The sequence below is a fragment of the Hyposmocoma kahamanoa genome, unplaced genomic scaffold (assembly GCF_003589595.1).
Source record: "Hyposmocoma kahamanoa isolate Upper Pololo Valley unplaced genomic scaffold, ASM358959v1 78, whole genome shotgun sequence".
NCBI lineage: Eukaryota > Metazoa > Arthropoda > Insecta > Lepidoptera > Cosmopterigidae > Hyposmocoma > Hyposmocoma kahamanoa.
Window position 1 is genome coordinate 3832078 of NW_020653945.1, and position 23091 is coordinate 3855168.

At 38.0% G+C, this 23091-nt stretch overlaps 1 protein-coding gene across 6 annotated transcripts in view; it reads right to left on the reverse strand.

Moving 5' to 3' along the window:
• Nucleotides 1–23091, reverse strand: part of LOC113233292 (neuropathy target esterase sws) — a 60525-nt gene that overhangs the window by 32165 nt on the left and 5269 nt on the right. For 4 of the 6 annotated variants that reach the window (XM_026468359.1, XM_026468358.1, XM_026468361.1 and 1 more), the window contains exons 2-13: nucleotides 18147–18228; nucleotides 13188–13396; nucleotides 11577–11763; nucleotides 10324–10469; nucleotides 9367–9495; nucleotides 7774–7854; nucleotides 7118–7246; nucleotides 4733–4828; nucleotides 4238–4336; nucleotides 2692–2823; nucleotides 2041–2079; nucleotides 414–510 (exon numbers count right to left, since the gene is read on the reverse strand). In XM_026468359.1, coding sequence (XP_026324144.1) covers nucleotides 414–510; nucleotides 2041–2079; nucleotides 2692–2823; nucleotides 4238–4336; nucleotides 4733–4828; nucleotides 7118–7246; nucleotides 7774–7854; nucleotides 9367–9495; nucleotides 10324–10469; nucleotides 11577–11763; nucleotides 13188–13396; nucleotides 18147–18228 — 1426 coding nt within the window. Of the gene's footprint in view, nucleotides 1–413; nucleotides 511–2040; nucleotides 2080–2691; nucleotides 2824–4237; nucleotides 4337–4732; nucleotides 4829–7117; nucleotides 7247–7773; nucleotides 7855–9366; nucleotides 9496–10323; nucleotides 10470–11576; nucleotides 11764–13187; nucleotides 13397–18146; nucleotides 18229–20911; nucleotides 20935–23091 lie in introns of those variants that run through there. The other 2 variants (XM_026468363.1, XM_026468360.1) reach the window with 2 other exon arrangements.

The following is a 23091-nucleotide window of genomic DNA, read 5'->3' on the forward strand; positions in this document are numbered from 1 at the left end:
ATTTTCAAAATAAAGTATTAATTTAACGAATCGAAATGGTCACCGAAAGAAAAAGTTAACTGAGTCGGTGCCTGAGGTGCGGGAGGACTGACAATTTACGTAACAGTTAATAGTAGAGCTCCTTGTGTTCGTCCAGGGAAGTACTGCCACCTTACTTATTTCTGCCGCCAAGCAGTAACGTTAGCATTACTGTGTACCGGTTTTGAAGGGTAAGTAAGGGTGCTGGTAAAATAATAGGCACCAGGGACTTGTCAACTTATGTATCAGGGTGACGAGCGCAGTGACAGTGCCCCTTAGATCTTTGCGATTTAAAGCTCTGAGTGCAACTATATAAAAAAATATAAGGCGGCAGAAACCGATAACGCGTGAAAAATTTATCTAACCATATCACAAGGAAATAACAAATGTTTTACCTGGATAAGCGGTAAACATGTGAACTTCTCCGTCACCTTCAGCCACTCTTTGAGACACCAATAATGCACCAGAGAGAAGGTGCACCAAAGCTACGTCCTGTCAATGAAATACCAACTTTATATGATACGTTATAAAGAACATAATAAATCGATATCGATACATACTTACAATAAACATTTTAAGGATTGATGTAGTTAGTTACCAAAAGATGTACAAGGATGTTGATACATATTGGTATTAGAAAATCCGAACACTGATAAAAAATAACCTTATCTCAATGAATGTATGGTGCACTTTTAACTGAATCTAAAATACATACAAAATAATTAAAAATGCTCCTTAAATTAATTGGGATAAGACTACATGTGAAGTACCAGGCAATGTGTGTCAACAGAAATGCGACTTTGAACAGTTGTAGCAGTTATCATAGTTCTTCTGTACAAGTCATTAGATTACATAATCATTATTTTACATAAAAAGTGTAACATCTCAATGAGTTATTAGATTAAGGCTTATCAACAAAACCAACGGATAAATCACTTATTTAAATCGAATTTTTCATTCGATATGTATGGAACTATTCCATAGTCCTTAAAAACTTAGACTAAAATACATGATACATAGATAAATAATAAATAAATAAATAACGCGCACACTCATAGCCCGGGGAAACCGTGTCTCGCGGGTGCCATTGACATACACATAGACAGTCACAAATTGCACACAATGTAGGCCATAGAAATCTTCCTCCCGGCCCGGGAATCGAACCCAAGACCTCTTCTTGGCAGACCAGCATGGTAAATGTTCGACCATAGAGGCACATGGTCCTACAGATGGCAATACGGCAAAAAAGTTGTTAAAAACAAAAAATTCTGCAAAGAAATATCCGTAAGTTTTGCTGGTTCATTTCGTAACTCAGTTGGGAAATCATCAGGCACGGTATGCTGAAGGTGCTGGTTCGAATCCAGCCGGATCGAAGGATTTTGTCTTAGCGTTTGATCTTTGTTTAAAATACATGAGTTATACATTAGTTTAGTCAATATACCCCAGTGATGTCGGAAAGAACCGGGAACGTTCATTTGTTTGTTGCAAAAACAAATATACGCGATTGAGATTGGAAAAGTAGTTTCATTTCCAATGCGTAATTTCCCGAAACCTAAAAACTCGATATGTAAAGTAACATAATAATGTACCAATCACACCGTTTATTTGGACTCAAACTATGAAACAGCCTGTACAATGAGCACTAATAATGAAATCCACTTCCACACTAGAACTAATTTCAAAAAAATCATTTTTGAAATTGGTTCTAGTCACTCAACCACTAGTCTAAACGAGGTCAAGTCAAATCCGTAACACTCGTATCAAGGCATTATGATAAAACCATGATATTAAATGTGTTAGAGCGTATACGCACTACGTCTGATTCGTATCAGTTCCGAATGCGAGAAATGACGGTCCGAAACGTGCCAGAGATCATTCTATCTCTAGGTGTACAAGCGACATTAGTATTTTCTCGGATTGGAATCGGACTTAGTGCACAAGCGACGTCCGAAATCGGTTCGAGTTATCTAGTTATGTGTAGTCTCGGATTCAAAACCATCAAACTAATATTGTCCTAAATACCTGTTTAATGTAATGCTCACCAGGCGATTTAGTGCACATCTTGCGGAAATAAATCACAAAAGCAAATTATTTTAAGTTGTAAAAATAGTATAAATTCAGTTATTTCAATAGAAAGAATGCTATATCATTAAATAAGTACGGCATATCTAACGTGACCAGCCCCCGTAGCATGGCTACGCATGATAGTCGCGACGCGCGCGATATAATTGAATCTAAATTAGATCTTATTGAGACAGCCAATAGCGCGCGCTTATTCCAATTTTATAGCGCGTGTCGGGACTAACATGTGTAGCCATATGTCCCGTTTTTAAGCTTTGTGTCCCACTATCCAAAAAATACTAAAAAAAGAGTGTCGATTTCACAAAACAGAACACACGTCACAATAAATTTTAAAAAATAGCGCGAAGGCGAAAAATAATATAAAACCAGCCAACCAGACGTCGAGCACCAGACTACACAAGATTAGTTCTTTTATTTTTTTTTATCGCATTCCGTAATTATCATAAACATGTCTTTTATTTTTAAAATAGGAATAAATTTACAGGCGTCCCGCACTGAGGGAAAAAATAATGGTCACGTTAGGTATATCTGACCAGTCATAACTGACCTTCTATCACTGACCGTGTATATTAAATGACTTAAGTTAATTACCTTGTGGCTCTCCTCTTTCATGATATAAGTGCCAGCAGGCAGATCTCGTACTTGCACATTGCCCTGTAGCAATGTATCATTTTCTAACCCTAGCTCCTTGACGAACGCTTCAGTCGCTATTTGGATTAACGCCTGAAAAATATAACATGAAACTTTAGGTTCTTAGAAGATAGATTACGACATTTACGATTTGGTATGGTATGGTGAAATAAAAGCCGGCGTCTGTGATTGTGTGGCTTGAGGACCCGGGTTCGATCCCCGGCAGAGCAGTGTCGAAAACTAACTTTTCTGTATAGTCTCGGGTCTGGGTGTTTGTGGTACCGTCGTTGTTTCCAATTTCTATAACACAAGTGCTTTAGCTACTTACTTTGGGATCAGAGCAAAGTATGTGATGTTATCTAATATTTATTATTATTAAATTGGATCCGTAAGTTAAGCAAAACTATTGTTGATCATGGACACTAATATCCGCTAATAAACGTAATATAGTTTACCTTATAGTATTTGATATATTATATATTATTAGTTTATCTTATAATATTTGAAACAAATAGTTTGCACCGTTAAAACTAAGATAATTATAAAAATAATAACAATAAGATATAAAAATAAAAAAAAGGAAATAAAAATAAAATTAAATTAAATTAAATGACAAATATCTTATAATAATACACTCGATTCCCTAGCATCCATCATTTCAAAGGATCTCAAGCATTCACAACGTACAGCAGCCCATCGCCACGCAAGATGTAATTCCACGAACTTTTGAGGACAGTTTTTTAGTACTCTGTACTGATTTTTTTTTAATAATCCAGTCCAAGAATGTTTCTGATTATTTTTTAGTAATCCAAGCCACAACTATACTGTAGAGTGGTGACTTAGCCTTCAAATTGTGTCGCAGTGGCGCCATTGTGGCGCTGCAGCCGCCCCACTGCCAGTTTATTTTATCGTTGAACGACTGTCGTGTCTAGCTGTTCCCATTAGATCGCGACGACAATTTATCGGTTCACGGCAGCCGCCTTGTCGTTTGCACGACAGAATAGTTTGAAGCTGCGATTATCTGTCGTCACATTTCACATTGTCGATCTAGCTCTTTCCATTGTCACGACGATCTGTCGTCGTAACGTGAAAAAAATCGTGAACGACAGTTAATCGTGTTGTATATGTGAACAACTTCATTTAAATATACAACCCACTGCACGACCATCTGTTGTCACGACATAATCGGAACGCACCCCCAGATTGGTTGATTCAACCTATAGTATTACTTCAAAGGTCACTTTTTTAATGTGCTTTTAGTGTCATTTTGTGACATATATTAACTATTTAAAAACGCAAACCCTTACCTTGGGGTTGTAATTCGCGCGGCACTTTTGCAGTCACAATCAGTAAAAATTACTGAAGCGTTAGATGTAAGGTTGCCGTGCCACACACCCCGCGGCGCCACTGCAAGGCTTTTCAAAGCGTCTAATTTGAAGACGCCCTTATATTAACCAATTACTTTACGCAAGTCGAGGGGAATCGGGATTTTTCGCTGCTACTGTACCTGTTCATCCATGTTTTCAGTATTATTATGTTTCTTTAACGAAGTGCTCTCTTTGATTCGCGGCAACGAAGAGGAAACTGGCTGAACATCCGGTTGTTGCTGTCGAAATAAAAAAATCTTCAGTAAGGAAAAAAAAAATACTTTTTTTAACTGACTTCATAAAAGGAGAAGGTTCTCAATGAACTTTTTTTGTTTGTGTATGTTATGCGATTATTTGTGAACCAATTTTGATGATCATTTTTTGAAGAGGGTATCTGAGTATTTGGTGTTATTTAAATTTGGAGAAAATATTCCACCGTTAAGGGTGGCAATCTAGGGGTGAATCTGGTTTCGCGCACTGTCCGGTAACAGACTTCAATAAAACTTGGCAAATAGATGTAATTCCACGATCTTCAGAGGTCGATTTATTTTTATAAAAAAGTTGTAATCATTTTTATCTCTCTTGTCGTACTATTTCCGAAGATACATTTGTTACATTTACATAGTAGAACTTACCTGGGGCGTGTTAGAGGATGTGATATCAGGCACCATGTCCGGTCGTGGACGGCGACCTTGAATGTTGATGGGTGATGATACCTGGTGTCCACTTTCCTGCATTTTAGTTTAAGGGGTTAATAACCGCATTGCATTGCCGGGTTAACAATTCACAAACGTTAGTATATTTTAGTTTCAAACACAAATCTTGTAACTTGGATTGTACAGAAAAGAATTGATGTCCTGTTCATCGTGTACAGTACACGGTTGATCAAACAGTCCATGCGGTATCAAAATATATTAATATATTACATCAAAATATATTATAAATTAAATATTTAAAATTACAAATGCGAAACTCCAATCAATAATATATTAGTGATGTCTTTGACTGCGGTGTGCCTGTTTTTAGGAGGTCTCTTCTTGCGTTAAGGTGAATAACGTATTCTTTTTGTTTTTTTTCTATTCTGATAATTAATTGGGCACAAGAAATTAATAGATTCAACGTATATGATAGCGTTACTTTGGGGAAGTCCGTGCTAATAAAAATGGAAGTAAATTAATTTGCTATTCCGCGAACCCTGTGAAGGTTAAATCGTGCAAAATAGCTGCGCTTGTGTTGAATATTTTTCATGTAGTTAATTTTCCACCCTCCCTCCGCTTAAAATTAATGAAATAAATAACACAAGCACAACTACAGTCACAAACACCACCACCAAATATACCCGACAGTTGTTTCGCCTCTCCACGGCATCCTCACGGGCTGTTGATTGCTCGGCTGAAGAAAATTTCTTCGGCCGAGTGTCGGAGGGAGAGTGGGAAAATTAACTGCATGAAAAAATATTCGACAAAAGCGCAGCTATTTTGCACGATTTAACCTTAGAGTTAGAGCAAATAAAATTACTTGCATTTTTATTAATTGGGCACAGCTATGCCTACTGCATTAATCTTTAGTGTTTTTTTTTCTACATTGCTTGTGTCTGATGTCAGTTATTGTGCCATAAATAGAAATAAAAAACAATTAAAAATAAATTAGGTGATGTTGATCTACAATCGTTTGGCATCTTTTGGGTAATTCGATAATTTTCAGATTAGTTTCCTCTACTTAATTTCAAATATTCTAGATTTTTTTTTATAATATCAAGTAACGGGACAAACAAGCCGTGCGCCTGATGGTAAGTTACACGCCTGTCCATAAAAGTTACAGTGCCACTCAGAACTTTAAATTGCAATGATCTGAGGGGCACTGCCACTGCGCCCGTCACCCTGAGACGTAAGTTGACTTAGTCTCATGTACCTGTAATTTCACCAGCACCCTTACTTTAAAACTGGAACACAGTAACGCTGACATTACTGCTTGGCAGCAGAAATAGGTAGGTAGGCGGTACTCTGGACGAACTCTTTTACAAGGACCTCTACTGCTACTATTACATTATCATTGTTCGATATTCTGCCTGTGTTATTCAATCTACAATTATGTCGAATGCCCCGCGTACTGTCTGCGTGGTGTCGTCGGTGTCGACGTTGGCAGTCAGTGTCGCTGAAAAAATCCGCCCTGTGCTTGAAATGTTATAATTACTCTATTCCGTTTTATCTCTTATATTTTTGTGGCTGATCACGTTACGTCGTTTGTATTACAAACGAACAAGACTGCACCATCTTCCTGCCCAGTTGAATACTCACACCCGCACCGCTGCCGTTGTAGTGAAGAGAGGAACGCGTGAGTACTTCTATATCATGTTAGCCAGGGTAGCACAGGCAAAGAATTACTAGCGCCCTAACTACAGTCCATCTACAGCCGCGTGTCTCGGTTTCCTTACGCGACAATCATGAAATATTATTTTATATTCGAGTGTAGTATTCTGGAATAGTGTTTAAAAATTCACGATATATACTCGAATACTTAAATAATAAAAAATTGACACCGAAATTAGGTAGTAAAAACTAACCTGAAAATGACTCAATTCTAGAATTCCAGTTTCATAAAAATTCCTTATAAAATACTGCTCTAAGTGTCGTTTAATTGTCTCTTCATTGTGAATGTCGTGTCCAATTAGAATTTTATATGAGTGAAAATCTGAAGAGACAATGTCGGGCGAATACGGTGGATGATGTAACACATCCCAATATAACTGCAATATTTTTTTAATATTGACAACTTTATAAAGATGTGTGTGGTTTGGCATTATCATGACCTTTACGACTCACCAATTCTCAGCATTTTTCATAAATCATAAATTTAAAACTTTCCCGCCTGCTCTTAATATGCGCGCTAAAATATTACTTTTAAAATGTCCATAGACAAAATAACATTATAAGAAAAATGTTATTTTTCTGTTTAAAGTTAGGTTGTGGCAAAAACCGCACGGACAGTTTGGCCAACTCATTATTAACGGTGGAACGTACCGTATGATCAACGGTGGGTTTATTTTCGCTATGATGCGGAGATAGCGTGCTGCTAGTGCTGTTGTCTACACCTCCTTTATTTTTACCGGGGGATAGTATCACCGTGTTGGGGCGACGTTTATCACGGCCCTAAAAATAAAAATAACAATTTTAAAAGTTTATTAAATGGAATGGACTGGGTAAAATTATGGAAATGACGATGATGAACCTTTCGGCGTAGATCCTGTCCAACATTTTGATTATTTCCGCCATTTTGATATGGCTTTTCATAATTTCAAATAAGTCATTCGCCTGGTAATAAGCAACACGTCTACCCATAACAGTTTCAGTGCTATTCAGAACTTTAAATCGCAGACCTGAAGGGCAGTCACTGCACCCGTCGCCTTGAGGAAACGCAATAATGCTCACGTTACTGCTTGGCGGCAGAAATAGATAAGGTAGCAGTACTTCCCAGGACCAACTCTTTCACAAGGAGCTCTATTGGTAGTAAATATTTTTTGTGGCGGCAATGTGTGCATCGTGTACCATTGATACAAAATAGATAGGTTACGTGACAAAATCGACTAAAGTTTGTTACACATGATTTACCCAGTTTACTCATACAGAGTATTAATGTCGCAAGGCCTAATTCTTGTTTGTAACCGAACAATACTTACTGGATTCACCAACTCGGCGCTCAGGCCAAGATACTGATGAAGAGCTGTGAAGGTAACTCGCTGTAGTCGCACCATAATGATCTGTTAGAAAAGAAATACTTCCTTAGTTTTGACACATTAAGATAGAACCGTTGTTCAGGCTCAAAAACGAGCTATTCAAAGACCGCTAATGCTACAACTCCAAAGTGCAGTGTTGCTATAAAGGTTGCGCCAGGCGTTTTAGTTTGTGATATTTTTTGTGTCTACCAACGTATTTATGAAGCGGTAACAACCTTCGTACGATAAGCACATACTTAAAAAAATGTTTTTCATATATCTTCGGTATTTTCTTAATTATTATTTTGGTTTTAATTAAGTTTAAGTTTACAAATTAAATTTAAAACAGGACGTAATTATTTTAAAATAGTCAGTGAAAAGCTATGCTGTCTTGAAAAATTTTTTGTCACCATTAAGTACTTAAAAGTAAATTTGGGGTCACTGAAGCTCCTTTATGCATGTTTTCTAAAAATATTTGTAATAATTATGTGTGTGTGTACTCATGTCAGCGAATTACTTGTAATTTTTATAAATGATAAACCAAAAAGGAGCGTCATCGAGCCTTGGTGTTAATTGGGCCTCTGGCGAATTTGACTGGCGTAAAATCGGCGTGACGAAAATTGTGTTTATCTAGTAAAAGTATCAAGAAGCCGATATTACTTACTATGTTTCAATACAATATACTTATAGGTGAATCGGAATTAGTAAAGGCGAAGCTGCAGAGCCTTCAACACCGCCGTAAAGTTACCTGCTTATCGGTATTCTATAGGATATATCACGGAGAGTGTGCGATGGAATTGCATAATTTAATTCCGCCTTCCCCTTTCCAACATCGGGGGTCTAGACGTGGGCTGGGGTTCCACCCGTATGTTGTACATATTCCCAGGATTCGCACGAAGCGTATCGCTTCCACATTTATATGGCGAGCGGCTAGAGAGTGGAATTCTCTGCCTGCGGACTTATTATTCGAACGCTATAACTTGGAACTTTCAAGGCGAGTGTGAATAGGCATTGTTTACATGTGCATGTTACATCGTCGACCTACTCATCACTTTCCATCAGGTGAGTTGGAGGTCAAATGCGCACTTATTTTTTATAAAAAAAAATCCGTACAATTCAAATGAATAACGTAATATCCTGTAGATTTAAAATAAGATCATTGATTGTTTTCTTTGCAAACATAGTGTTTTATTTATATACAACATGTATAACACGTTTAAAATGAACACACGGGTTGATTAAACAGTCTCTTTGTGTTTTTTTAAACACCTGTAATACGTAGGCTACGCCAACGTCACGCCTATCACGCCGCCGCCGCACGAAAAACTATCGGGGCACATCACAAGTAATTCATTCATTTCTTTTGAGGAATTTACAGCTACTTCTACAAAATAGATTTAAATATAATCAATAAGATGGAAATCAAAAGCTTCCATATATGAAAAATTACATGTGGAAGCATATAATTTTTATAGAAATTATATATAGAAGAAATATGGACTTTTAATAAGCTACTTACAATGGAAGTTTTTGGGGCCTAAATTAAAATCCAATTACCTGTATAACCCTAACGAATATGTCAGGGTATTCCTTGAAGACCTCCTGGAAGGCTCTCATGGGTAGTTTTATCACCTGTGAGTCTTCCAATGCCTTCGCATTCACAGTTTTGTAAGGTTGCGAGTTACCCTGCAAGGAAATGGTTGAATTTAACTAGGAAGAACATTTTTATAAGGAACAAAACCCGAAAATTAATGCGCCGCGCAAATGTAGACATTTTAGTGTCTTGTGTTGGATGCAATCAACCGTCAACTGTGAATATTCTATATTCATACAATTTATACAATAATAATAAAAATATTTATTCATACGAAATTGACTACTATATTCAGACACAGATAACGCACACACAGTCAACATAGCCCCGCGCCAGGGAAACCCTGTGTCGCGGGTGCCACGGACACACACATAGACAACCACAAATTACACCCAAACTCACAAGAGAAATAAATGTAGGCCATATACATATTTCTCCCCGCCTGGGAATAGAACCCAGGACCTCTGAGTAGCAGTCCGGCATGGTAACCGTTCGGCCACAGAGGCAGTTTTATATCACTGTTTCCACTTGAAACACACCAATTGCCAACCAAAGTGTTCGACGTAAGCAACTTGCTGACTTGGTTGATTTGCCTGTAAGTACTGGCGGCGACGTTAGCACTGAATGTTTTTTTTTTAATAATATCAAGTGATGGGACAAACAAATTGTGCGCCGGTAAGCTAGACGCCATGACAGTTGCATGCCACTTAGAGCTTTAAATTGCAAAAACCTGAGAGGCACTGCGCCTGTCACCCTGAGACATAAGTTGACAGTCCCATGTGCTTGTAATTTCACCAGCAACCTTACCCTTCAATACCGGAACGCAGTAATGCTCACATTACTGCTTCGCGGCAGAAATAGTTAAAGAGACAGTACCTCTCTGGACGAACTCTTTCCCAAGGAGTTCTACTTCTACTAACCGTGAGCACGTCAGTGAAGCTAAGCAGCGATGTGACGCTCTCTCCAGCGCGCACCACCTTCAGCGAGAGACTGCTGCCGTCTTGGTTCGTGATGTACACATTTACGCGGCCATTCTGCACTACGTACACGTTCTCGTCGGTGTCGCCTGGTGGACAATCATTACTTGCTCTAAAGAGACCATTAAAAGTGATGATCTAACTTATTTAACCTACTAACACCCAACATACTAGAATAGGGAAACGCTAAACGGTCAATGTACATTATATGTAAATATACTAAATATTATTACATCTTTAAAGGTTGTTTCTTACCGGCGAGGCGAGACCTGACGAGGCGAAACGAGAATAGAAATCTCGCCGGCCCATTTCCACTATAAATTGCCATTAATCGCTTGCGCGAGAAATCGTGTTTCCGTTGCAGAATTTAAACAGCATAATAGTCTATACATACATTTTTTTATAATATCACAAGTCGTGCGCCTGTTGGTAAGCCACACGCCTATCTATAACAGTTGCAGTGCTACTCAGAGCTTTAAATCATGATGGGCAATGCCACTGCGCCCGTCACCCTAAGATATAAGTTGACAAGTCCCATGTGCCTGTAATTTCACCAGCACCCTTACCCTTCCAAACCGGAACGCAGTAATGCTTACATTATTGCTTGGCGGCGGAAATAGGAAAGATGGCAGTACTTATCTGAATGAACTCTTTCACACGGAACTCTACCGCTACTAATATAGGCAGCAATACGGTTCAACGTTACATTAACAAATATTTCAATTCTCGTTTCACTTATCCTCGTCAATCTAGACCAGAGGTTCCCAGACTTATTTTCTCATAGACCACTTTCAAAATTTAACTGGTTCTGGTGGACCCCCTGCAGCTATATTTCTACCATATTCCATATCTATATTATTTCTCGTCACGCCAACGTAGACCCCCGTCGAGTCTCCCGTGGAACCCTGGGGGTCACCTGGACCACTTTGGGAACTAAGCATCTAGACCATTTCCACCGAAGATGCGCTAGGAGAGAATTGAAATTTTGCCATACAAATTTCAAGTTTCGCCTCGTCTCCTCTCGCCTCGCCGGTGAAAAAGCACCTTAAGACTCACCCGTATGAAAAATACAGTATTTTTCTAAATACCCCATGGTCATAGGACATACAGGTGGCCCCAATGCGTATATTTGGAATAAAATATTTTTTTATTTAATTTTAATAACACATTACATGTTTAATGGTATTTTTACTCACCAACTTTAAACAAAAATGATCCCGCAGGCAAGTTGAGGATCTCTGTATGCTTGCAAAGCATAAGGAAGACTGGTTTCTCGAAGTGGCCGAAGACGCGAATGCTGTGAAGCATGTACAGAGCATCAGGGGGGACCCGATCGTCACTTGTTAAGTCCTCTTCTAGGTATTCCGCTGGAGGTTCCAGGACCTGAAGGAAATTATGGGTAATTAAGATTTTTTATGGCGGTACAAAGAAGTCGTGCGCCTGGTATTAAGTGACACGCCTCGTAATAGCAGTCGTCGTTACACTCAGAACTTAGAATCGCAAAGATCTGAGGGGCGCTGTCACTGCGTCCGTGACCCTGAGATATGATTTGAGAAGACCCATGTGCCAGTAATTTGCACCCATCAGCACCTTGACCCTTCAAAACCGGAACCGCAGTGTGAGCAATACTGCTTGGCGGCAGAAATATGTAAGGTAGCAGTACTTCCCTAGACAAACTCTTTCGGAAGGAGCTCTACTGCTACTAGTAAAAACTATGAAAATATAACATAATAGAAATAAATTAACTTATTACTCCACGAAGGCAGTGAAGGTTACAGCTGCGCTGTGTCGATTTTTTTTTTGTCACACTCGACATTCTTCCGATGTTTGTCAAACAATTAACCACTACTAAGAATTCCTCGTACAGATGTAAAAATGTGGCGGGTATTTTACTCAGAACTTTGAGATCAGAAGGCCACTGCCACTGCGCCCGTCACCCTGAAACTTAAGCTGTCAAGACTTGTGCCTATAATTTCACAAGCATCCTTCAAAACCGGAACGCAGTAATGTGAGCTTTACAGCTTGGCGGCAGAAATTGATAAGGTGGTGATTTTTTGCGGCTGTATTTGGGCCTCGTGTTAGTCGTTTTATTAACTGTACGAAAAAAGTATTGAAAACATGTGCAGCTATTTTGCATGATTTAACCTTTATTGAGTACACGGAGTAGCAAATTTACTTCCATTTTTATAAATTTTTCCATATATCCACAAAGTAACGCCTGAATCTATTAATTAATGTACAGTTTTGTTTTTTTCCACTTGATTTCGGAACCCTAAAAGTAACGTTAGTAGTAGTAGTGTCTGAGCCGAATATAATCGGGGAAATAAAATCCCGACTACTTACGACTAGCTAGGACATGTGGAAAGAATGGGTGAGAATTGAGCAGCCAAAGGAGCCTATTTGGAGCAACCTACAGGTCAACGTCCAGTGGACCGTCCGAGATATCTCTGGGTGGATGGAGTCGCCAAAGACCTGAAGAAGCTGAATGTGCCCGAATGGTCGGAACTCACCCTATACTCTCACCCTAGGGTTATGTTGAGTGTGTGAGTTATTATTATATTATTATTATTATTACTCTCGTTCTCCGTCCGAAAGAATTACTGTCAAATAAGTAATACACAATGAATGATTGATGATGAATGAAGCCTCATACTTCACATTGTCTTCACAGTAATTGTTTGAGAGTAGATTCCCTGGCACAAGTCCGAAGATATGACTTATTTTGGTGTCGGAGACCAAGATCCATTTCGGGTACCTGAGCCAGCGAAGTAAGTAAAAGTAACGTTAGATATAAGATATTTTGTCACCTTAAGCTGTTCAGGCGCAGATTCCTTCTTCAACTGCAACAGTTTCCTGGCGAACCTCATGACCGCCCGCCGCTTGCGACCTTGGCCCGAGTTGGAGATTGACTTTACTTTTCTCAGCATGCGTCTACCGTAGAACAGCATCTTGTCACGCTTCCTAAATCGCTTAGCTGGTTCTCCTACTGCTGTTGTGCCGCCGACGCCGACCAGCTCTGATGAATAATCAATATAGAGGCTTAACACGATGGAAGGAGAAAAGGTTGGTACCGGGTACCATTCCCAAAGCTGCGTTACTCTGGTACACAAAATCAGAGATCGGAATAGGCTTAGTACACAACAACACACATTTTTTGAAAATGAAACCATTTTATCGGGTTCTAAACCGCGTGTATCTTTTTTCAAATGTTTGTTTGTGGTGTACAGATTTATGTAATTTTATTTATCGTATTATTAATTTTTTTTTGTGAAATGACTCCACTATAGTTTTGTAATGATTATGAATACAAAGATCTAATAAACAGAAATAAAATCGAAAATATTATTATATTCAGATGTACGTGGGACACACTTTGATGCCTGCCAGTATTTGTACACGTGTGCTCTATGGTCCAACTTTACGCTGAGATCATATGGTGACTTGAGAGTTCAATAACACCTTTAGCACCTTGTTGAGGCTTCCCCGCTTCTGCAGTGCATCTGGCATGTTTGCTGGTGCTGATATGGACGATTTTTATGCCATTATGCGCAAAATATCCACATCAGTAGTGCGAAGGGTTAAGGGGAGCAACAACGAAGTCCTAAAGATGATAGCAGATGGATGCAACGGTTTTCCGAAGGTTCACCGAGTTACAAGTTCTACGTGTGCGTCGGGGAACCGATTGGAAGGCTGGGTACTATGTAATTATGTAATAGGTATAATAATAAAACATTTAATTATTGTTCAATCTACTAACACAATACTAATATAGTTATAAGGTGTGTCATGTTACTAACATACTAGTTTGTATGGACTTTTAGTTGTCTGAAATAAACAATTTTAATTTTTTATTATTTTATTATTTGAGCGCTTGCGCCGACGTCGTCTTATCGTATAACCTTGAGCGAGAGACGGAGCACTGATGCAGGTTTCGTCACGATGTTTTCCCGCACCACAAGTGCGCTTGCGCACTACGTCCGATTCGTATCAGAGGGTCTACTCTCGATCTCCGTCCGACATCCGTCCGAAACAATTACTGCCAAGTAAGCAATACTTGACCAAATGAAAAGCAGCGTGATGCGAATGAAGCTTCATACTGGATACTTGTCTCTTAATTTTGTTGAATATTACTTGTTTGACAGTAATTTTTTCGGACGGATGTCGGACGGAGATCGAGATTAGACCCCCTGTTCCGAATTCGAGAAATGACGGTACGAAATGTCGGAGGGATCTCTAGGTGTGAATACGAATCGGATACAGTGAGCAAACTCGCGCGAGAGCTATTGCTACTAAATACAACTATCCTCAAATATAAGTAACTAAAAAATTAAATTCATAGGTACATGGTATATGTCGCCACAGGAATTCGAAACGTCGATCTCTCATTTGAGAAGCAACCGTTCTTCAACCGAACTATCTGCTGGAGATCTTACTGCAGATCTGTAACACAGGTCTAGTTACCTAGACGGACTCCAGTTTCTCACTTAAGGTTGTTAACTTTAGATCTTATTAAGGCATGTTCAATGTTTAATTACAATGTACTATGTTCCTTTTGTGATAGTGAATAAATAAATATTATTATTATTATCGCCGCTATAAATCAATAATTACAAATTATAAAAGTACATTTTACGTAAACAACCATTGGCAATATTGTATTGCAATAGCCGCTTTGAGCGGTGGATATTATAAAGGAAGTAATAGAACGTAATTGCGCAGAAATTGTTTAAGTAGTAAACTATGACGGTAAACATGTTTACGTTTATGGCGCTACCAAGAATATAAATCGCAGTAAGTTATAGATAATATTTTTGAATTTTATTTGACTGATAAAACACTCTTAACACAATGTAATAAGTGTGTCTTTTGCATTGCAAGCACTGGTTTAAGACATAGGTACTAGTACAAGTAGACATAAGGTGCGTAGTTTCACTGTAAATAAAATGTAAGTACATACGTGTAAAATACGTAATTATCTAACTATTTATGTAATTTTTATGATATTGTTTTCGTGTTATATGATATTTAACTGCCTCGGTGTCCGAACGGTTGCCATACAGGTCTGCCACGCAGAGGTCCCAGGTTCGATTCCCGGGCCGGGAGAAATAAATGTATGGCCTGCAATTATTTCTCTCGTGAGTTTGGGTGTAATTTGTGGTTGTCTATGTGTGTGTCCATGGCACCCGCGACACAGGGTTTTCCTAGTGCGGGGCTATGAGTGTGTGCGTTATTATTCTATTATTATCATTTGGTTTGTTGTGCACGTAAGCCCGTTTATTTAATTATTGTGTCCTGTACTTGGGTCTGCTGGAAGAAATTTATTTAATAAAATAAATGTTTAGTAGCAGTAGTAGAGCTCCTTGTGAAAGCCATAATTATTTCTGAAAACCTTTAAAACCTTATCTATTTCTGCCGCCAAACAGTAATGTGACCTTTACTGCGTTCTAGTTTTGAAGGGTAAGGGTGCTGGTGAAATTACAGACACATGGGACTTGTCAACTTATGCCTCAAGGTGACAGGCGCAATGGCAGTGTCATTTCTTTATGATTTAAAGCTCTGAGTGGCACTGCTATGTTATGGACGGGCAGTACGTCCCTGAACTAGTGATGAAAGAAACTCAGTCTTTTAAGACCTTTTAAAAAACCTCGACTAATTTTTAACGCCTCACAACTAGTCTAGTCTTTTAACCCTCAAGTTTTGAGTCATATGACTAAAACTGAAGACTAATTCGAGTCGAAATCTTTTAACTTGTAGGACTAAGACAACTAAAACGTCTAAAACGACTGGCGCCTTATAGCCTCGGGAGTCGCGAGTCATGAGCTAGTGATGAAAGAAACTCAGTCTTTTAAGGCCTTTTAAAAAACCTCGACTAATTTTTAACGCCTCACGACTAGTCTAGTCTTTCCCCTTGAGTCATAAGACTAAAACTGAAGACTAGTTCGAGCCGAAGTCTTTTAACCTTAGGAAGCTTAAAAGACTTGTAGGACTAAAACGACTGGCGCCTTATAGCCTCGGGAGTCGCGTGTCATGAGCGTATGGCGTGATTTTATTTCTACCCACAAGATATTGATAACGTTACGATTGATTGATAACGTTAACGTAGCTTTGTTCACAGAAGTCAGTTAACTATAACCAATTCAAGAATTTGTTTTTTGGGAATTATTTGTTTCTTTAATATAAAAATGAATGGATACAGAACCCAACAGTCAAAGTATTTTATCAAATTTTAGTGTCGTTGATACTGTCGTTTGACCACAATGATGAAAGAAAACATACTATTTATGAACGTATTAAGTGGAGGTCCACAGTCTCTGCCTACCCCTGAATGGGTGACAGGCGAGATTTTTATGTATATATTTGTTCTATATATTACAAATAAATTGTATCTTACTACTGTGCACGGATTTCTAAAGAGTTTAAAAAAAGTACCAGGACTTCATAATAAGAAAAGTGGTTACAGACCAATATTACACAAAATAAAAAAGAGCACGTTAAAACTGGATCTCCATACACTTTTAAATATTGGTTGTATTTCATTATTTTAATTTACTCGCAGAAAAAAATTTACGCAATCATTATATAATTAGGTCTTAAAATCTCGTACCTATTGCTTGAATCACTCTTTGAATCTTAAATTTCATTATAAGTAAATAAACGTGATTACTTACTACATACTACGTCATTTTTATTTATAAACTTCGGGTTTAATAAGACATAAAATAGGTATAAGTTCATCGCAAACACCGTCGTTTAAGTCGTTCAAGTCTTTTAGTATTACGACTGAGACTTATTAATAAAAACTCGAACCTCCAGTCCTAATTTTAGACTCGAGTCCTGTAAAATGGAGTCGACTCCTTATAAAACGCCTTAAATGAGCTGAATCTCTTTCATAGCTACCGTGGACAAACTCTTTCCCAAGGAGCTCTACTGTTGCTAAAATACTGTCAAATAAGTAATACTAGATAGTAGGTTTGAAAACAAAAGTTTTTTAGAAAATTTCAACTGAAATTTGAACTCTTATATTGGACAAACAAAGCGAAGTATTTGTACCCGCGTCAAAGAACATATAGCTGATGTCAAACACCGTCGCGTAAACAAGTCTGCAGTCTGCGAGCATGTCATGGATAAACCTACACATTCAATGAAGTTTGACAAACCCCAGGTGCAAAAGAAGTCCGTTATCTGCCCAGGATGCTGCGAGAGGCCATTGAAATTAAAAAACATCCTAATTTCAACAGGGAAGATGGTTTCTCCGTACCACCAGTTTGGGATCCAGTATTTCCTCTAATGAAAAATCCCAAACAGACATAAGACTGCAGTACTAATTAATATGTTTTAATTTATTCTAATTTCTATTAATAATTAATAATAAATTAAACTTAATAAAAAAATTCATTCAATAAAATAATTTGTAAAACTTAATGTAGCGTAAATTGGAATGTTTTCTTTGTAAAATTAAAAATAAGGTATTTAATTAATAACTATTGTAACTATAGTGAAAAAATAGGGTGGTTTGCATCAATATTAGACATAACTGGTTGAAGACTGTACCACCTCAGTCAACCGTGACCATGGGACCTGTAAAGGGCCCGAAACGTCGGTTTGTTTGAAAAAACAAATATACGCGATTTAAATCCGGAAAAATAGTTTCATTCCTATGTATAACAATCGCGAAAACCTAAGAACTCGATAAAATTTGAACGCTCGGTTGTTGCTACCAAAAAAGTCACCAAAACCTATTAGAGAAAGAATTAGATAGAAATTACCTTTCTCTCGAATTCGTCTGTAGTAATAGAAGAATATAAATATGCCGGACACCAGAATGCACCCGAGAAACGACCATAGTACCTGAAACAATAAAAAAACAGACCTAAAATTAAAGAAATTAGCAACATTGTATAGAAAACCGCATGACACCATTTCCTTCACAGAGGAGCCGAATCGAAACGAATGATCCCGAATGAGAGTCGGATAGGGCTTATAACTTTGACTTTTTTAATAGTATACCCTTTTTAGTACGAATACTTATGTCCCACTCGTATCAAAATTTAGTCGCGTAAATTCAGTGCCTTACAAACTAACATTATAAATGCGAAAGTAACTTGTGCGATGGCGCCAAAACTTTACAATAAGCTGCCAAATCATATACTTGATACAAATGACATTGCCAATTTTAAAAAGCGTATATTTAATTTATTGACTAGGAATAGCTATTTGTTATACCAACCTACAAAGTTATTGTTTGATTAAAGCCACGAGACGCAAAACAACTTTGCTGCCGAGCGAAACACACAAATTTTCACCTCATTTTATCTAGGAGAATGGTAGATAAAAAGAAAAACAGTTGAACTATAACAAATCAGTTTTAATAAACAAAATTAGTTATCGTTGTCAATTTAATGTCAACAATAACTATAAAAAACCAAAAATAATGTACGTTATATCGCCTAGTTGTCATTGTTTTTTTTTTCATCAAAAGAAAAAGTTAGGTGCACCACAGTTCATCTTCAAGTACGAATTAAAAAAAAACGCTTTTGCGCGCAGATTTCTAATGAGAAAGCCTTTCCGAGCTAGTGAGGTGAAAAGCATCATTTAAAAATCAGCGAGTATTTAAATGACAAGAACATAAAATAATAGTTAACTACGACAAAATAATGACATGTATGATATTATTAAGAATTGAAATTAAAATTAAGATTTGACATTTATGATTAGAACTAATATACTGTTTAAATTAATTTAATTAAGTAAATAGTAAGCCTTAAAATGGAAATAGGTAACGGACACAACAATGTTTTAGACCTTCTAGGTTCTAGGAAAAAAATGTATAGGTATGTTATGTAGTTTATATATGTATAGATAATTCAAGTTTTATTTTTTCAAATGCGATATTAACCCCTGGACAGCATCAACGCCCTCCAATTGCTTCCGAGGCCCCTACCGCCTGCTGAGAACTCTTCAGCGCCCACTGGGGGGCGCTAGATAGTTCTCTTTATTTTCTTCTTCTTTCTCTTTTGTATGTCTATGTTTTGATTTAATTTGAAACTCCGTCTGTCTTACGTTTCCACGCTAAAACAGCTGACCAATTTTATAAGTTTTGGTATATGAATAGATCAAGGCCATAGGCAATTATTGTTACAAAAATAAATCGTAAAGGGGGTGAAATAGCGGATTGAAACTTTGTATGGAGAACCAATGAAAGTATGAAAATTAGTATAGTACAGTAGAATACTCAAAGTACTACTAAGTAGTTTACTCAGACGAAGTTGCGGGCACCAGCCAGTAATATATACCGTATTATATCAACCCTTTTATACGTTCCACTGCCGCGGCTGGGTCTCCTCTCAAGCGAGGGTTTTAGGCTATAGTGCGCCACACTGAACCAATGCAGGTTGAGGACTTCACACTTTTAATAAAATAAGTTTTAGTAAATTTCAAATTAAATTTCGCACATAAATTTCGAGAAACTCTTCTGTGTGTTTATTATTTGTGAATAAGTGTTAGTTTTTTTTTAGTTTAAATGCCTTGAATGTGTGCTATTTAGATATTTTAAAAGTCGGCGGTATTTTTTGTATGTATGTTACGCGATAACGAGGCATTTGTGAACCGATTATGATTATTCGTTTTTCGTTGATTTTATTTTAAGTTTGATATCCCACGTTTAAGGGTGGCAAACAAGTGGATGAATCCGGTTTCGCACATTTTCCGGTAACCGTCAGGTTGATGAGATTTTTTTTATAAATAGTTAGTAATAACTAATAATATGTAAACATTATTCCAAGGTATTATTAACAATTTTTTTAAATATATCTCGCGTATCTACTTTTCCAAAAACAGTCTTTACTAACATAATGTTTAAAGGTAAAATCACATAAGTGACATTTCTACAAAAAGTCTTTATATAGCTATGGTAAGAAAATCACTATGTTTCTGCAGGTGAAACTCAATAACGAAAAAAGCTATAAACTCAATGAATGGTTTTATATGCAGAAAGATGGTGATTTTCTTACAACAGGTACATAATTTGTAGATTTTTTGTGGATTTGTGGAATGTCACTTATGTGGTTTTACCTTTAAGCAGACGAATATTACACATAACAAGTGAAACACATTCAAATAAGTTTAGTATAGGTTATTTTTCGTCAGTAGTTGTGACGTCAGATCGACGACTGACACTTTTAAACTTTTTTATATAAAAAAGTAGATGTGTTATATGTTTGGTAAGATTCTATTTCAGTCATAATAAATAATGTAAAACAAAGTTGCCATTGTCATACGCTCGATATGGCGCTTGAAGAGTAGAAGATGGATTTCGTCCAAAAACGGAGTTCGGTTTTTAAATTTAGCCGATGAAACGCAACTAGTGAACTTCGCGTATTTTTTTATCACTAAAAATACTAACTCTAAAACATACATCACAGTTTCGAGCACAAAAACCTGTCCGCTGACCATCCCCTGGACACACATAACATACAGGAAAAAGAGGTGAACCCACACATAACCACCACCTGGCAAATATAAATATACCTACCAAGTAAACAAGTATAATCCTGGGTGGGAAACATTTATAAAAACGACCGTTTGATTTTACCACGCGCGCCATACTAACGCCTAACGCGTCCTTGTGATTTTCATTTTGCCACACGACGCGCTGTCGCAAGACGCGCACTGACTGGAAAATTGCGTAAAACTAATAATGCTGTATCAGATTGCCGCGTGTGTTATAATTTGCAATTATGCCGTTTATAATACAACGGAATATGTTTATGTTTGATAGAGAAGTAGTATTATTTTTTTTGTTAGTTGGCAGACATAGGTAAAGTGGCAGTACTTTCCTGGACGAACTCTTTCGCAAGGACCTCTATGCTACTTTAGAAAAACACTGTAGAGTTGCATTTACACGTTCAAAAAGTTGTCGTTATTACTACTTCAAAATAGGGTAAAAACCTGGTGATGGCACTGTTTTAACAACTGGCACCTTATAATAATATTTTAAAAAACATTACTTAAAGTAAGATGGGACGTGTGCCAATAATTGAATTGAACGAAAGTGACAATAATCAGGTTTTTTCATTTTCATTTCTTTTTTTTAAGATATTAAGAACCGTAAGCGTCAACCGTCCGTTATGCATCATAGTACAGTATTGTGTATCTAGCTAAAGACTCCTCATCGAAAATGTTGACACCCACTATCACTGAACGAAAAATTCAACTTTCGGGAAATTAACTTTCATGATTCTGTAAATAAAATTGATTTTCGTTTAGTGACAGTATTATTTTCAACATGCGATTGTAAAATATAATGTACTTTATGCAACAATCGCTGGTGAACCATAAATAAAAAAAATAGAAGTACCACATGCGAAAACAAAAGACATGCCTTCTCCAAGCTGTCGTCAAACTTCCTGGTGGCGAAAGGTTTACCATGGCCAGGTCCCAGGTTCGATTCCCGGGCCGCGAGAAATATTTGCATGGCCTACATTTATTTCTCTCACGTAATTTGTGGATGCCTATGTGTGTCCATGGCACCCGCGACACAGGGCTTCCCAAGTGCGGGGCTATGTTGAGTGTGTGCATTATTAAAAAATTACTATCTCGTTGGAGTGATGTAGAGTGTAAATAGAGGTGTAGAAACTCACAGTGGAGAGTTCGCCTGCATTGGCGTGATCAATTATCAGCACATTTACTGATAGTGGCATTGATTACAAATGATTCACTAAACAAAACCAAAAAATTAACTATCAAAAATTACGTTATGCTACAGGCGCAAATATGACCACCGCGCATGACCGCGCAATTATTATTAGTCCTGTCACTTGACATTATAAAAAATAAACGAAAAAAATTGTGCGCAGATCGTGTATAATGTATAAGCATACCAGTACGTAGCTTTATTCTATAGTAGCCCCATAGTTGGTACCTGCACCGCTTAGAGTGATGCGGTGGCGGTGAGGCCGCGGGGGAGGAGACGTGTCGGTGTGTCGTTGCCGCTCGTCCTACCCTCCGTGGCCGAACTTGGGCGGTTGGCCCGTGCGGTGGGCGCTCTAAGGGACTCTTTTCGAAGAGTCTGCGCGGATGCGCGTTAGGTGTTTTGGCGGAACCTGCCAACAAAACCGCCGCGGGCACTGGGGGATCGGGCACTGAACTTCATAGTTAAGTGGCTGTCCTAGCCCCCCACGGCCCCTGGTTAGCGGACTCGGGGAAGTTCGTTGCTCAGCATAGAGCGGCGAGCTTCACATTCGGAGTCGGGGGACCGATGTGTCTCCCTTCTCGGGGAGGGGCTGCACAGGACGCGGCCAGCCGCTAGTGTGGGCGCGGACGAGTGCAATAGCGTACCCGTACCTCCACCTACAGAGGAGAGGAGGAATACTCCGAGGGTTTAGCGCAGTCGGGTTGCTCCCCTTCAGGGTTCAGCACAGTCTCACAGAAACCCGGCTCTGCCCCCGCGAGGCCGGGTTATCTGTAAGCAGATTCCCCTGGGTCAACAAAAAAAAACTATGGGGCTACTTTAGTGTATCCAACTATATAAGTGGAGCGCACTATAAGTTTCCGGAATGAATAAGAAAAAAATACTATAAATGGTCAAAAATGAATTTATTGTTTCTCAAAATATTCTCTGTTAGCGTTAATGCACTTTTTCATACGAATGAACCAATCTTGAAAACATCTATGCCACTCCTCCGTGACAATCTCTGAAACATATTTTTCATA